The sequence below is a fragment of the Curcuma longa genome, chromosome 5 (assembly GCF_044706935.1).
Source record: "Curcuma longa cultivar G26 ecotype Majalengka, Jawa Barat chromosome 5, ITB_CL_G26_1.1, whole genome shotgun sequence".
Lineage (NCBI taxonomy): Eukaryota > Viridiplantae > Streptophyta > Magnoliopsida > Zingiberales > Zingiberaceae > Curcuma > Curcuma longa.
Window position 1 is genome coordinate 4,563,198 of NC_133865.1, and position 16,728 is coordinate 4,579,925.

The 16,728-nt window shown below is 34.9% G+C and overlaps 2 protein-coding genes across 6 annotated transcripts; both read left to right on the forward strand.

Annotated features, from left to right (window-relative positions):
- The first annotated feature begins 1,013 nt into the window (after positions 1-1,013).
- Positions 1,014-6,072, forward strand: LOC141829438 (adenylate kinase 4). Of its 2 annotated transcripts, XM_074716900.1 has the most exons (7): positions 1,014-1,229; positions 2,970-3,115; positions 3,203-3,322; positions 3,440-3,607; positions 4,826-4,915; positions 5,766-5,881; positions 5,986-6,072. In XM_074716900.1, exons 1-6 carry the CDS (start codon positions 1,115-1,117, stop codon positions 5,862-5,864), a joined length of 738 nt encoding a protein of 245 aa, XP_074573001.1. In that variant the 5' UTR covers positions 1,014-1,114; the 3' UTR covers positions 5,865-5,881; positions 5,986-6,072. The 2 variants fall into 2 exon arrangements, with proteins under 2 accessions (XP_074573001.1, XP_074573000.1); XM_074716899.1 differs by having other exon boundaries at positions 5,766-6,072.
- A 4,654-nt stretch (positions 6,073-10,726) lies between these two features.
- LOC141828813 (protein phosphatase inhibitor 2-like) lies at positions 10,727-16,469 on the forward strand. 4 transcript variants are annotated; one of them, XM_074716201.1, is made up of 5 exons: positions 10,727-10,906; positions 15,068-15,132; positions 15,601-15,716; positions 15,798-15,956; positions 16,163-16,469. In XM_074716201.1, exons 2-5 carry the CDS (start codon positions 15,128-15,130, stop codon positions 16,324-16,326), a joined length of 444 nt encoding a protein of 147 aa, XP_074572302.1. In that variant the 5' UTR covers positions 10,727-10,906; positions 15,068-15,127; the 3' UTR covers positions 16,327-16,469. The 4 variants fall into 4 exon arrangements, with proteins under 4 accessions (XP_074572302.1, XP_074572303.1, XP_074572304.1 ...); XM_074716202.1 differs by lacking the exon at positions 10,727-10,906 and adding an exon at positions 10,914-11,080; XM_074716203.1 differs by lacking the exon at positions 10,727-10,906 and adding an exon at positions 11,102-12,020.
- Positions 16,470-16,728: the final 259 nt, after the last annotated feature.

A 16,728-nucleotide genomic window follows, 5' to 3' on the forward strand; every position in this document is an offset into this window, starting at 1 on the left:
CCAACTACGGTGTATTTGTATAATTTTTTTTTAAAATGGAAAGCGCAATCAAAAGATGCTGGGTGTCTAGGTTGGTCATTTTCTTGATTTATCCTGGTGGTCGATGAAAACTTTTGTAGGGTCGAACCGATCACTCCTTTTCTGCAAAAATGTGGATCTGCCACCTTAGCGGTCCCACACGGTCGGCCTCACGACCATCTGTGAGGAGGTAAATCGAGAAAGTGCAGTTGGTTACGACGCAGGAGGGTATTGCCTGGCTTCGCCAGGATTCGAACCCTTGCCCTCTTCTGTAAGTCTGCTGCATCGTAACCAACTCACCTATGCCCCGGGGGCGTCGAACCGATCACTCCTAGAGATAGTCAATGTGGTTAATTGGGATTTATCAAGGCATTTAATCTTTGATGTCAAAAATAATTTGATAAAATTAATAGTGATTTTTTTTTAATAAAAAGTGGAATTTGTTACTAAGCAATTTTACATATTTACACGATCAATTTTATGATCATTTATAAGAAAGTAAATTGAAAAATTATAGTTAGTCACGATGAAAAAGAACATTGTCTCGATTTTGTTAAGATTTGAATTTTTGTTCATTTCTATAACTATGTTCTATTGTAATTAACTCAGACTACTTTTACCATCCATCTTGTTTTCAAGATAAAAATTAAAATTGAAGATTCTTTTGATTTTTTTTATAAAAAAATAGTGTTATTTTGACAACAATTGAAATAGCTTTTTTATTTGGATTCCGTTTCAAGTATAAATAAAACATTACTACTACTATTATTATTATTAATAAGACAACAATTGAAAGGAGCAATAAAAAAACTTCCAATTGAACGGCGGTTTCTGTTATTCTTACCCTCGCAACATCTAAGCATTCTAATCCAACGCTCATATTGGCACTTCACTTTCAATGAACGGTGATGATAAGAAGCTATAGAGGCCGTCCGCTGTGAACCGGCGGGATAACATTAGAGAGCAAAACCCTCGACGGAAAAGCCAATCTTCGACGGCGTTAATAACAGACTGTGCTTCGGATCGATATCTTCGCCTCGTCTCGTTGCCGTAGACTGGATCGCTCGTAGGAAGGAGCAGGAAGGAGATCGCGAAGATGGCGACCGGCGGGAAAGTGGTTCTCGAGGACGTTCCGTCGCTGGATCTGATGACGGAGCTCCTCCGCCGCATGAAATGCGCGTCGAAGCCCGACAAGCGCCTCATCCTCATAGGTAGTCTCTCCTTCCTAAACAAACGTCTTTTTGGACTTCATTTCTTTTGGAATTAGAACCAGTGTGCTAGTCGCTTTCCACTTTTTCGAGTGGATCCGACTTTTAAGCTTGTTTTCGCTCCCCTCACAATTGCAGCTAAAATTTCACCGTAGTATTTACCAAAAACAAAAAAGGTTTGCTTGAGATGTACTTGCCATTTTCATGGATCTTATGTGTCTTCCATCATTATCAGATGCATAGTTGTTCCTATGTTAGCGTGACTTGGCCCGTAGATAAACTCTTGCTAGATGAGAAGGAAAAAAAGTTGCTAGCTTTCTCAAGAAGGGGAGGTTGATATCCCATAGATTGCCGTAAGGTTAAGATTGGTGTAGCAGCCTTATCATGTGCATAACTGCACTGATTTCTATGTCTGTTTAGGTTGATTATTTAATCTCCACGAAATATTTCAGTTAAGGGCTGATTTTCCTCGTTAGAGATATACATAGGAATATCATTAATCAGATTAAGAATAAATGACTGAAATTGAGAAGAACTATATTGTCATGTGAGGGTAATTTTATAAAATTGTATTGCAATCCACCATACTTTATGGATTATGTGTTGAACAATTAAGAAACATGTATTAAAAATTAAGCTCACATGTAAGTGTGGAGATGAATGTGTGAGATTACTAGGTAAGATGATTAAATTTATAGTCTCTAACTGGGGTATGTTTTGGTTTGTGACCTCAAGAAAGTTTCTGTTGCTTTGCTGGTCTTACTTATATTTCGATATCGCTCTTATTGCATTTGTTTCTTCTTCTACTTACCTTTGTGATTTAGAATCATCTCTAACAACTATCCAGTTGCTTACTCAACTTGGAACTTAAGCAACTGCCTTTTACTGTTAATTTTTATGAATTTTAACCAGTATCTACAACAGTAATATTTTACTCAATAGATAAAGCTAAATTGACTTGACAACATATAACTTACCTTTGCGCCAGAAATAACGAGTCCAAAGCTCAACTTTTAATTTAGAATACTTTGGAAAATGATGAGCCTATTTTGGAAATGGTATAAAGTTAAACAATTCTAAAGGTTTGAAGTGAAAGTTTGAAAGCCAAAAATCAACTATAATTTTTCAGCAATTCCAATGTGTTTTAACTTTCAAAATTGCATCATCTTATGAGTCCTTTATGTTTCTAGTCTTTATGAGTGCTTTATCATTACTATGAGTCCATCTACTAGTACAAATATGTATGTTGCTGGAATGATGGAATATGGAATAGAAATTGAGTTTTTTTTTCTTAGCTTGTTTGATGCAATCTCCGTGTGATGCCTAGGGACCCTTAGGTGTGATACCTAAGTTTCTACAATCTTTCTACACTTCTTGTCCAGGTAATTTCAGATTCCTACTCCACAATCCTTCCAACAATATCTCTTCTTGTGCTGCATCACTGGGTTTACTGAATCTATTGGTAGATGCTCGTGTTGTTGTTTTGAATGTTACAACGATATTCCACATTATGCCTTCTGCCTTTCGTTGTTGAATATCCTTCTGAAATGTTATGGATATACTATTGTGATTATTTTGTTGTATTTTTCTTCCTCTATTTTTTTAACATGTCAGGTTCTATTTGCACTTGTAATCATAGTTAATAATTATTGGAACTGCTTGCATAATGCTAAACCTGAACTTTCTTTATGGATATAAACAAGATTGTGTTGCTGATTGTCTTCATGGCATTTTAACATGCAGGTCCACCGGGTTCTGGAAAGGGTACCCAATCTCCTGTTATTAAGGATGAATATTGCTTGTGTCATTTGGCAACTGGTGACATGTTGAGAGCTGCTGTGGCTGCTAAGACCCCTTTAGGTATTAAAGCTAAAGAAGCTATGGATAAGGTATTCCTCTTTTGTTATAAAAAATTGGTATGATTAAAGGTTAGTTATTCTTGTTACTTATTGAATCATTGGCTCTTTGTATACTAGGGAGATCTTGTTTCTGATGATTTGGTCGTTGGGATAATTGATGAGGCTATAAAAAGGCCATCATGCCAGAAAGGTTTCATTCTTGATGGATTCCCAAGGACAGTAGTTCAAGCAGAAAAGGTAATTTTTCCTTGTTCGTCTGCAGTTCTGAATTTATTGTCTGTAGAGAAATTTTCACTGTGTTTCACTTTTTTCGCTTTTATTCTTCCCTTTTCAACCTATTTATTCTTTCTGCAGCTTGATGATATGCTAGCAAAGCAAGGTACCAAGATTGACAAGGTGCTGAACTTTGCAATTGATGATGCCATTTTGGAGGAAAGAATAACTGGGCGTTGGATTCATCCATCTAGTGGCAGGACTTATCATACAAAGTTTAATCCTCCAAAGGTTCCTGGTGTCGATGATGTAAGCAAATGGTTCATTACTCTATAGTTTTGCTCAACCACAATGGACTTATTTAGTTCTGCTACAAGACTACATTCCATATAATTTTTTTTCGTGTTTCTTAATTGCGTGGAGTTTGGGCCAAATTTCTTTGCATGAAGCCATAGAAGTTCAATGGAGCTCTTTAATATCTTTTCAGAGGGTTTTAGTCATTTTTTTCAGTTATAGAGTTATATTTGAGCGCCCTGATAGTGTGTGTGACATATATCTCTCATTCTTTTAGTTTTACTTTAATTCTTTCAAACATTAATTCTATGAAGAAGATTACTTCTTTTTTTTTACATTGTTTGGATATTTGTACTATTCAATCCAATTCTTCCACTTAGCATGGCCACATCTAGTGAATCTGATCATTGTATTTGAACCTCTAGTCTAATCCATGCTTCTAGTTCTTATTGAACTTCTCACTTGTGGCCACATTGCTAGTGATCAGGCATATGGTGTTTTCTCTTATAGTTCTAATAGAGTTCCAAATTGGATGTTACCACTTCTACAGTAAAATCTTACTGGGAATTCTGAGGTTAAACATTGCTGTATGAACCATTTTGGACTGTGTGCAACCAGCAAAGAGGAACATCACCATTAATTTGTTCTAATGATTAGGAGTGTCCTGGATATTCAAGCATTCTTCATGACAACTAAAACTGGTTCCAGAAATTCTTGACCCTAGTAATATGATGACTCAAATTTCTCAATTAACAAAGTTGACCATCATTTGATTTTATTGGCTTAGCAGTCATGATTTTTTAGTTTGTAGGAGGCAGATTATAATGCTGGTTGTCATGTCCAAGTTCTATATTCAGAAATCCCTTGGTCCCTCTCATCTTAAAGTGATCGTCTTGATGAACTCAATGCTGCACATTTCATTATTCCTTCCTGAGATTTTTTTACCTGTTTATTTATAGAAAAAAATTACTTTATTTTTTAAACATTTCTGATCATGGATACTAGCAGATTTGTTGATATATCATTGTAACATCCTCAAACCTGCCTTAGAATTTCACTTGATTATAGTTTCTTTGTTCATTCATTATGTTTTTTTTCCCACCACTTTTAAATGGATTTTAATGTTTAAAGTTGTGGTCTCACATCTTTAAATTTCTCACTATGTCATTACAGAATAACTTCTTAATTCGGTTTCTGTCATGCTTTTTATTTTCTTATTCTTTTTCTTTGAAGGTATCTGGAGAACGCTTGATTCAGAGGAAGGATGACACAGCTGAAGTCCTCAAGTCAAGGCTTGAATCTTTTCATAGGCAAACTGAACCTGTATGGTTTCTCCCTTGTTCATTAAAAGCTCTTGATTCTAGTTTTTTTTTTACACTGTTCATGTAACTTGGGAGACTACAGGAGTTCACACAGTTGCATCTTTAAGTCATTCAGTTCGGCTTCTATTTACATGTTTGCCTATTTTCTTGTGCACATGTACTTGTCTTAGTGTAGGTATGAAGATTCATTTTATCTAAAAGTAGAACATTCTTGCCAACATCAAACCACCAATTTATACTCTGCATCCTCCTCTTTCTAGCCATCCCTCCAGTAGTGGTTTGCAAGCATTCTTCTGTTCATATATTCCATCTGAGCTGTCTGATTGTCCAGTTGAGGTATCTTCTCATGGAGCCAAATGAAAGGAAAAATGAATGCATTGACTGAGCCTCTGCTTCAACATATTTTTTACAATTGTTGTTACCAGTCAATTTCTATGCAAATTCTGTATAGATTTCGTGTTTACAATATTCTTCCTCATTTTATTCTGTCGACAATGTTTAAACCACGATGACTGTCCTATACATATATATATATTTTTTGTAAAGTTTGATTTCAATTAACAAACTGAATCGTAGTTAATGCACTTGATCAATCATATTATGTTATTAAATGAGATGTCTCCTTATCACATAAAGTACAGGATGCAACAAATTATTTTAAATGAGAAAGAAACCATTTTGAGCCTATTCTAGAATATTTTAGTAAAAATTTATGATTCATGATTCACTACGATTCATGTTCCTAAACTCACTAAATTGTTCTGTGCTATGAAAAACAATTTGACGACCTTGCTAATGATCTCAATAGGCAATTTTGTTTGCTGTTCTGAAATATCTTTGTGCATTTCTAGGTCATTGATTACTACAGCAAAAAGGGCATTGTCGCTCAACTTCATGCCGAGAAACCCCCTAAAGAAGTCACCGTCGAGGTGCAGAAGGCTCTTTCCTGAGAGAAATCCTCTCGCTGGTCTCTGTTAACTTCAATGTTCCTTTGATAATTCAGATTTTTTTGTTTTCCCTTTTCAAACTTCCTGATTATGTTTTTCTCGTATTCGGCCAAAACATTTGCAGTTGCATCGAAATAAACAATTATCTTGAACGAAGAGTTCTGTTGTATTTTTATTGGAGATTTCAGGTTAAGTTATTGCAACCTTACTACTTTCCTTTCAAAGTTTAAAGCCTTATCTCGTTATGCTCTCACCTTTCTTTGTGTCTCTCTAGATTGTTTGAAATGAAAATATCTTGGTAACTTGCTTTGTTCATAACTGTGGTATTTGGTCAATAATGCTGCAATAGTAATCTTTTTAATGATACTTGGTGAGTTGTGGACATCAGATGGCATAAAATCAGTCACCCCTGTGGTTTATATTTTTGCACCTCATTCTTAGGCATTATATTATGGAACAGGATTTTCTAGTAGCAGAAATTTATGTAGGATGAAATTCTCGTTCTTAGGAATATTTAAATTGAAATTTGTCAATTTTTTTTTTGTTCAAAACGATCTATCATCATCCTTCACTATCATTATTATCTCGTGGTTATCTTTTCAGTAAAAGATAGAATCTATCATTTAGCAGTTTCACACGAGTGATTTCACGATCATCTATGAGAAAGTAAAATCGGAAAGTTGCAGTTGACCATTATCGAGAAGATATTGTTTTGTTTTCGTTGAGATTCAATCCTTATCCACTTCAGTAATTCTGTTTCGTACTAATCAATTCAACTTCTGAGAGTATCATGAGATTATCTCTGATTTTATTTTTTAATTAAACTTTGTCCAAGTTTATTTAAATTAATTTACTATTTATTATTTAAATAATATAAAAAATTTATGGATCTGCCTTTCGAATTTTGCAACGTCCATTATCCATCAATGAATTTCATTCACACACAGACTATGCCAAAAAAAAGTGATTAATATTAAAGATTAATTTTAAAGTATTTTTACTTATAAACTATTATTTTAGTTAATCCATCAATTACTTACTTTAGCAAAACGTGAAATTCGCTATACTAACAGCCCATCTATGAGGAATTAAATTGAGAAGCTACAGTTGATCACAACAGAAGAGAGCATTGTTTCGATTTCGTTAATATTTAATCATTATTCACTTCAGTAAGTCCGTTGTAACCAACTTAACTATTACAAACTATAGAAGTTTAGAAACAAATTAAGTTCAATTTGTATAACTCACCTAGACGGTTAGTTATACAGCTCCGGTGGAAACTTTATATAATTATATTATAAATTTTGTTGAATTATTTGTCTAATTGTATCTTTTTTTTAAGGCATATATAACTATTCTAGCACATTAATATTTTATTTTAAAAAATAATTTTACATATTCATTTCACATATAATTTATTTTATTTCTTTTATATTATTCTTTTAATGCCTACTTAGCAATTCAACACACACAAAAAAAGAAAATTAAAAAAGAGTAGTTGAGAATTAAACAATTTATTTTAAAATAATGCATTTTGTGATTGTTTAGGGCCCTGAATTCGATTTTCGATATTATATAAAATATTTTAACTTTCAATTAAGTTTTGTCAAAACCTTGAATGTCAAATAGACCTAGTCAAAATTTTAAGTGTCAAATAAATCTTAAATAACGATGATGTATTGCATCCTTATTTAGAATTTTTGACATGATTTTTAAAAATTTGATAATGTATTTATCACGATGAGGTATCAGAGGTCTTTAGGGTGGATGAAGACACGGGAAACTATGAAAGTTATAAGAAATTATAAATGATGCCTAATCTTGAGTTTGTTTTTTTTTCTTTTAAGCAATATCGTCTAGAGATGATGCGTTTAACTATGCAATAATAAACTATATGGTGGTCTAATTGAAGTCTTAATCCATCTACGGTGTTTTGGACATAAGCCTCACCACGATGACACGACCATAGGAGCCTACTTTGGACTAAAAAGTGATGATGTTGAAGTCTTTTCCTTGTTTTTTTCTTGTAATGTGGTGTAATTGATCCTGCGGAGAATAACACGTGTCAAAGGACACATATAAATTATTTTGGTGATATCTCTCCGATCTCTAAATCATCATGGAGTCTCAAAAGAATATAATAAAAGATGAAAGGGAGTAAAGAACTGAGTAAAAGTAGAAGAGCTTATATGATCATGATACCTCCTTTGAGTCCTCCTCCCCTAGGGCGTAGTGCAATTGGTTCCTAGAAGGCAGACTTGCTTCCTTGGGCACAGGTTCTATTCATAGGACTGATAGCTGTAGAATGCCCTCCCTCCAAGGGGCCTATTGCACATCTGATTTATTTATTTGTATCTTGTTGTGGGGCGACTATGCTAAACTGCTTGAGGTGAGCGAAATAAGCTTTTGCTTCTTTAAATAATGAGAGAAGCTCAAGAGATTCGCCTTATGGAGAGAAACTCAAGAGACACACATCTTTCAAGGTACCCTTGTAACCATAATGTCCCTTCATATTGATAACTGCCATGCCTCTTCATGTGTTGGGACGTTGAGAGGTCGAAAAGTCAGACTGCTTGTAGGTCGACAAGTTAAGTGCTTGCAGATCCAATTGCTCGCCGGGTCGAAGACTGTTGACACATCACGTAAAATTTATGTTGACCAAGTCTTAGATTAATCACATGGCCCTTGTGCTAATCAAGTCCTGCCACATGCTCCCTATTATCTCCACCGCATCATACGGGATAATAGGTCTCTAGTGGTAGTTTATGACTTAGAAATGATGTAGGGGAATCTCAATGAATTGGATAGTTTAATAAACTATGGAGTTGGTTGGATGTAAGAGTCTTAGTGAACATAAAGATTATATTTGAAAAATAGTCAAGCGACCAAATGAAATGAATTTATAATCATCTAATGGTATATATAGTTGTTGGTTGTTCAATGGTCATCTATGCTAGCTAGAGCAGTTGATAGAGCTTATTTTATTGGTAAGGTGGATAAAATGTGCCCATTCAAGCAACATTTGTATAAACTTTGGAGGATTTTTTTGGCTTGGTAAGGCAAGGGTGTTGAAAATATTGTGTATTTTTTTGTACCAATTCCTCAAGTGTTCAAACTCTCAAAGTGTTTACGATTCTTGTTGGAAGCCTTTAATGAACAAGTTTTTGAGTAATCTTCTCTTCTTAGCTTTACACCTCATTTCTATTTGAAAAGCAAACTTCATTATAATCATCCCAAAAGGTTTGGATTGTAGACTTGCTCCATCACCTCTTGTATAAGAGCCACTGGTAGTAGATTTATGGAAGTGATTCACTAGATAAGTCAATAGGCCCTACAATAGGAGCTGATGGTACTTGAGTCATTTCTCGAGTAGCCGATCTCACTTTTCGATCAATCAGATTTGATTGTCGAACATCATACATCCCCAAGCACTTTGGCTTAATTCTTGGACACGAGGTAGGACCAAGCACTAGGGTCATTTTCAAATGGATATTCTCGAGCACCAAGGGTTGGTTGGCATCCCCAAGCACCAACTAACATCTTCAAATGTACATGCCCGAGCACTAAGGGGTGGTAGGCCCAAGTACGAAAACAAATTGGCATGCCTGAGCACCCACTCTCATTCAGACGAGGAAGACACAACCTAGGACCAACTAATTGGCCCATCTAGTACTCGACGTTCGACTCTTGGTTACCACAGTTGGATCTGGTCCCCTAATCGCACGACTGACAAATAGCCGATGGACATATAGCAACTTATAAGGAAGTTTTTGTAATTGTGGTTAGATATGATCTCCTAATCATCCATCGTGAGAATAGATTAGGGTCATATGATATTTTATATAATGATGGTTGGATCTGGTCTCCTAATCAATTTCTGTCATGATAATAGAGGAGTGCGTAACATCCGACATGGATATTCCTTTTCCGTCGGCTATTTAGTCACTGGAGAAAGTAAAAGAGAGATATAATTTTCTTTTCACCAGCACAGGTGACTTTTCTCTCCTAAGCTCTTTTTCTATTTTAGCACTCGTTTTCTTTTTATCTCATATCTATGTGAGGATTCTATTCTTCCACTCATTGCTGACTTCATTGAAATGGATGTGCAATCGACCAACTTTTACCTACTTTGCCTCCCATGCCATTGGAGTTCAGATAGCAAGAGGCGATTGCAGCTTTGAGGAGAGGAAGTGCCCGAGTAAACAGAAAAGAGACCATCATGAACAAAGTTTGTAAACAATGTAAAACCTATGTTAGCATTATGTAATTTCATTCTGATTGTTCTCACTACATATACAATTTAGATTTAGGAGCATCTCACAAACATCTAATACTTAGATCCTTTATGTCTACAAAAAAAAATAATCCATTTTTAGAATTTTAACCTTTCACCCCTCCTCTAGCCAGTTGTATATTGCATGCAACCATCACTCCATCCTAAACAAATTCCCAATGTGATCCACGTTTACTCATAATAGACATTAAGAATACTAAATGATCTTTTACCACTACATATCAATTATAGGAAAAGTAATTCAAAAAAAAAAGGCTTCGATAAATATTTAGTGTCAAAACATGATTCAATATTGGCTCAATAATATTTCAAAAGAATCATTAGTCATCTTAATCTTATCTATGTGCTAACTCTATTTTGAATTCCATTAAATGTGTCTAAAAAGTTGAAACATAAAATGCATCATTTTTAAAATTTATTTATTTTTATTTAACTGAGTTTTGATTAAAATAATGTCAGAATACATTAAATATTTTTTTAATTTAAAACTTAATTAAATTTTCTTAAATATTATTATTATTATTTTATTTAAGGACCCCGAGAGTAGTTCGAGAGAATTGACCCGTTCCCTGTTTCTTCAGTCGTCCGTGGCTCTGAGCTGCGCCAGCCGGCACTAGGCACTGTTTCGCCTCTCGTTGACGACGCGGTTACGCGGACAGCACTTGTTCTCAAGAACTGGCATCTCCAGATCTACAAATAGTTCCACCAGCTGGCTATCATTGCCCTCCATTTGCATCCCCTCCTCGCTCAGGTAATTTCTCCCTTGTTTTTTTTGGTTCGTCGGCTTCATCGTCTAATTGTCTTATGTTTCCTTCGAGAATCACTAAGAATTAGATTTTTTTTCCAAGATTCATGTGGGGGAAAAGCGTTATTTTGATGGATCTTTGTTTGACGAGAAACAACATGCTCAAATTAATCTGGATAGGTTTCTGGTTTACCTACTTCTTCGTGTTTATGCTTCATGTATGATGAAAAAATATATATACACATATATCGCATTCCTCTGGTCCAGTTTTGCTTAATATGCTCTCTGTGGCAGTTATTATGATCTGCATAAATTAAACTGTTATCGAGGATTGTTTTTTCTACGCATCATGTAGGATGAAAAGTATATTTTCTTTCATCCATGGATAATTCTAAAATAGGCTTGAACTGTTCTTGCTGAATTCGGGACAATTAGTCTTGCATTCCTTCAGTTGGATAGCTCATGCGCTCTTGAATATAGGCCTGTCGATGTCTTTTTTATCACTTCCAGGAATAAAACTGTTGAAGGCTTTCTTTTATGCGTAGTCACATCTCTCTTTTTTAATCTAATTGTTTTTATTTTATTAGTACCTTCCTGGAAATGTGTTACAGAAGCAGTGATAAGTAATTAATTCTATCAGAGATGCGGGTTTCCTGCTTGTAATGTGTTTTATTTGTTGCCTGTGCATTCAATCTAGTTATAGAATGTTTGTAATGAAGGGTACCTATTTTACATGGTAAAATGCTGGATGAAAATAATGAAATCGCAATAATCCTTCACCTCCATCATCTATTTCTAGTATACATTTTTTTTTACTAATTTTCATGATCCTACAGTTCGGTTCTATGCTCACAATTTAGTTTGGCAATCTATCTTTCATAATGGAGTATAATTTTGAAAGAAATACACTGTTTTGTAGGTGCTTATGTTATCTCCATAATAATTATGCAATATTGTTTCTCACTTAAAATTTTCCTTTTGAATAAATTATCTAGACACGTACAAGTAAGTTCATTATTTTACAGGTGCTTATGTTATCTCCATAATAATTATGCAATATTGTTATTTTTTTCAGAGGTCTGCTAACCATTTTGATAAACAACCCATTTGGGTTTAGCAGGTGGACTTTATTTGAACTGGCAATGTCTACTTGATAATAGCTTCTTTGTTTTTTTTACAAGCATCTAACATCCCCATGTTAACCGGCATTTATTCCTGATTTAGAGACAGCTAACACAAATGCTCAAAAAAAGCAATGTGAAATAGATGTCATGTTTTCCATAATAAGAACTGAAAGTTTTTTGTTCATGCAGAATGACTTCAGGTTGAAGTGCTAAAGGGAGGATACTCTTCCCATTGTTATTTTCATATTGTCAAACTTAATATAAGTGTTATGGATCTAGAAACCTAAGTGTAGATACCATATAATATTAGGGATCTATTTGTAATTTTATAGTGATGAATCATAAACATAGATGGAGGAGACTTAACCCTACGGATGCTCCCATTACATGGTCTCAAAGCAAAATTGATCTCCTACCTTGCATTCCCCTATCATTTGAATGCCAACCATCTAATTCGTGCCATGCACGAGAGTACCTATATGTGGTATTGTAGAGCAGATTGCAGTTGTTCCATCTGTAATTGAACACCATGTTGGTGGCATCTTCTTGAGCTCGCTTCCCTCTCCATGTGCAAGCAATGCTAGCCACCTTCTGCTTGCAATCATTCTTCTGTTGCTGCTTGACTGGACCTGGTGACCAGGTGCTGGTGCTCAACCAAAACTGTAGAGTGACATGATGCAATCTGCTCCTATTTGGTTTTGAGGAGGTGTAAGATTTGGATCTCTTGGCTAGATAGCAAAATCTTTTGATTCTTCTTTACTTCTCTTGGTTAGACAACAAAAGTTTGGTCTCTTCTCCTTCGCACAACAAAATCAATTTTCCAGCTTTTGAGGGCATTATTCAAGGGCTACCTTCAATTCAAAATGCCAGACTTTTTGGCTACCTCCTTGATGCTTCCTACCATTGGCCTTTAGAGCCTCAATTGCTCCATAATGATTACTACAGAGAAATTGGACAGAAGAACTATGCTTCGTGGGTTGCAATGGTTCAAGTTTGGTTGTTCATTGATCTTATCCTTATGAGCATTTTTTGTTGCTTCTTCTTTTGCTATGAGATTTGGACATAGGCTAGGAATCTGTATACGAGTAATGTATCTTGGGCTTATGACTAATTCATAATCTCTTCCATGACAGTTAGACATTGAAATAGCACTCATATTGATTGAATATAGGCTTTTACAAATGATTGTAAACACATTTTCAAGAACACTTCAAATGTCAAGATGATGTAGGATTGGTTTGGCAAACTTCTCAAGTATGTCCCTACACACTATTTGTCTTAAATTAGAGCCCATTCCACTCATGTTGTATGTGTACATGGAGATGCTTGCTTTTACCACAATCTCATCATCTTATCCCGTAGATTAATGATTCACATTGGACTTTTATACTTTTCTGAAAGATAATCTAATTTATTGAAAGAGAGAAATAGACCATAATGGTAGATCAGGTGGTAGAGGCAAAGTATAAGGCTATGGTCCTAACAATATAACATTTAGATCAATAAGTGTGACCGAATTGAAACATGCTTTTATAGAGCCTATGAAATTGTACTGCGATAATCAAGCTGCCACTTCATTTTTAGTAGATTTTCTAAATAAATCCTTAAGGGGTTCTAGCATATGAGGGAGAGAGTGTTATGGACCTAGAATAAGCTTAAGTTGATGAATAATAAACATAGGTAGAAAGGATTGCCTTGCGATTAAGCACAAGAATTTTCCCATTACAATAAGAATCTGGGTTCATTTCATTTGATAGTGCTATATAGTCGGTTGCCTGATTATAAATCAAATAAACTCTTTTGCTTTGGATTCACTCAAATGTTCACAGTGCATTGCTAATTAGACTCCTTGTTTATGTGAGGATGGAGTCATGGAGATACTCATGTTTGATTTGATTGGCCTTACAGAACCACATTTCCGTGTAAAAAATTTATATCCTTTTAAATCTGTAAACATGGATATCAGATGGTCCGAATTTTCAAAGTTGTTCTATATATGTAACATGTTTACATATATGAAACGCATACTGTTACCACTATTGTGCGCACATATGCAAACTTCAGAGTTTATGCACCATCCAAAATTATATCTGAAGTGTTCACGCAGAAGATTTCTCTACTTTCAAGCTTCTGTGGATTGGTTACTAACATTATTCCTTAGCAAATATCAATAAAAGTGTAATTATGGTTTTCTAATCTCGAGCATTTAAAATGTTATAACTGCTATGTGTATTATAGATTTTTTTTTTCTGACCACAGTGTTAAGAGGCTCGACTGTATTGATCAATTATTCTTTATCATATGTATACAAGATGTTGATTCTGCTGAGTCAACAATTCTAGGAGTATTTGCAAATTCAATTATGAATATCTTATAGGTTTCTAGGCTACTTTGGTCTCGTCAAGTATGCCTGATTTGGAATTGGAAGACATGGATTTGTTGGATTTGGGTCCCATGTCAGTCCAAATTGGGTTTCTTGAGTTCACTTTGGAATGGCTGAATAAGCAGGAACAAATTAGGAACCAGATGTGAACTCCTGATGATCTACATGTTGAAGAAGGAAATTGGTAAAGGCTTGGGACTGATGGAAACTATTGATAAGTAGCACAAATTCATCTTTTGCTGTGCCTTCTCTAATGGAACCCACTATTCCACAGTTTTTTCATACTGGCACAAGTTGGCATTGACCTAGATCAGATAATTTGTGGGATCTGTTGACTATAACTATCAAAAATATTTTAATTTAATTTAATTATAATTTCCACATCCTCTTTACAAGTATTTTCCAACTTACCACTAGAAGTTTGTGAATTTTGTTTGATTATGTACTTTCTAATGAATGGCCTGTCATGACATTTCTTTTCAAGGAAGTGTGCTGCAATTTTTTCCCCCCTGCTAAAGTTACCACGCAGCCTTGCTATATGCATTCATGAATCGATGCTTTAAAATTTAAGCTTGCGCTACTTGTAATAATCATTTCTTTGCTTCAAGATTTGTATTTGAAGTTAACAGTTTTAACTTGTAATTATTTTTACATACACAGGGAAATCATAGAGCAATCAGGAATTTCACTGATAGCTAAGGAAATATATTATTTTGAACAATGAGGTTAGTACTAGCAATTTGCCTGGTGTTATCATGTGTAATATTTTTTTTTCTATTCCACTTAAATGTTGTTACAACTTACAAGTGGCATGAAAATTGTGAAAATATTTTAATGCATGCCATTTTGCTTTTCCTTCGTCTTCTTCGCCATTCTAGATGTCTGTACAAACAAGATTTCCAAAATTTGTTTTCCTAAATTAGTTGATCTTAATCCAATTGGCTTGAAAATTCACAAACCCTATAATTCATGATCTTTTAGGTTTTCTTGTCTATTTTACAAGGAAATTGGCTTCATGATCATTCAAAGCAAAATTTATTTTTTTCTACTACAAGACTCAGTATCTAGAAATTATGCAGATTTTTTTATTTGAAATTGTTAGCTGCCACCATTTTTGTTTCTGAAACAGATGCATGTATTTCTCCATCTTGGATAATATAAAGCTTGAGTTGCACATTTTATACATCTTTCAGTCAGCCTAGAGTGACATGGAATGAGGAAAACTTGCATGAAATTGAAACCAACAAACCAGTGAGGCAGAAAATAACTGAACCTAAAACGCCCTATCATCCTATGGTGGACGATGATGGTAGGTCTTCAGACCTCGACGATTATATTATATTCAGACAACTTCCATGGGGCATAAATCATAAAGTTCAGGTGCATGCAGGTTCTTCATCACCAAGAAGAGCTTTTGATGAATGCTTGGATGACCAAGAAGCAATGGGAACTATTTCAGATGATTTGCCTTCTCCAAGCAAACAATTTTCAGAGAATGGGGGCCAGCCATCTATGGGAGTTGAATCTGGTGCCACGAAGCAAGATGAAGGTTCACAATTACTAATTTCATATTTATTATCACATAGTTGCATAGACTTTATGGAGTAGCAAAAAAAACAAAAAAAACAAGGGCATGGTACAATAAAGAAAAGTGAAACTTTTTTCATGCCCTATGACACATAACATCTGAATGCATGTAGATTAAGAGACTTATTGGTATGTGAACTATGTGACTTACTATTCATTTCCTATCAGATTCTGAAATATATAAATCAAGACTAAGTTTCAAGGAGCACCGCAAGGCTCACTACGATGAATTTCGAAAGGTAAGGGAGCTCATGCGGTCAGGATCCCTCCCAGATATTGTGCCAACTAAAGATGACACTGGAAAAGAAAACACGACCAATGACAGTGTTTGATAGCATGACACATCCGAGTGAGTATTATTTCTCAGACAACTTGGTAAACTTTCCATTGTGTTGTTCAAAGTTTGAGCAGGTGTTTCTCTTTGAGATTGTTACTATCTGTTAAACATATGAGATGATTTTTATTAGTGTGTTAACATCGCCATGTGCATTTAAAGCTTATTCGTACTGAACTACAGCTACAATCTGTATCTCACAACTGATTCTGTTTAAGTTTTTGCTAATCCTAAGGTTTCTTAAACATGTACTGTCTGATACAAGAAAAGGTGTGAGAATTGATGGTGACACTTGACCTTTGCTCTGTCAGTGTGCAGCTCTGCTGTAGTAGTGTTTGGTGCTAGCTTTTTAGTATCAGATTGTACATCTATACCATCGCAGCATACCATCACTGTTTGG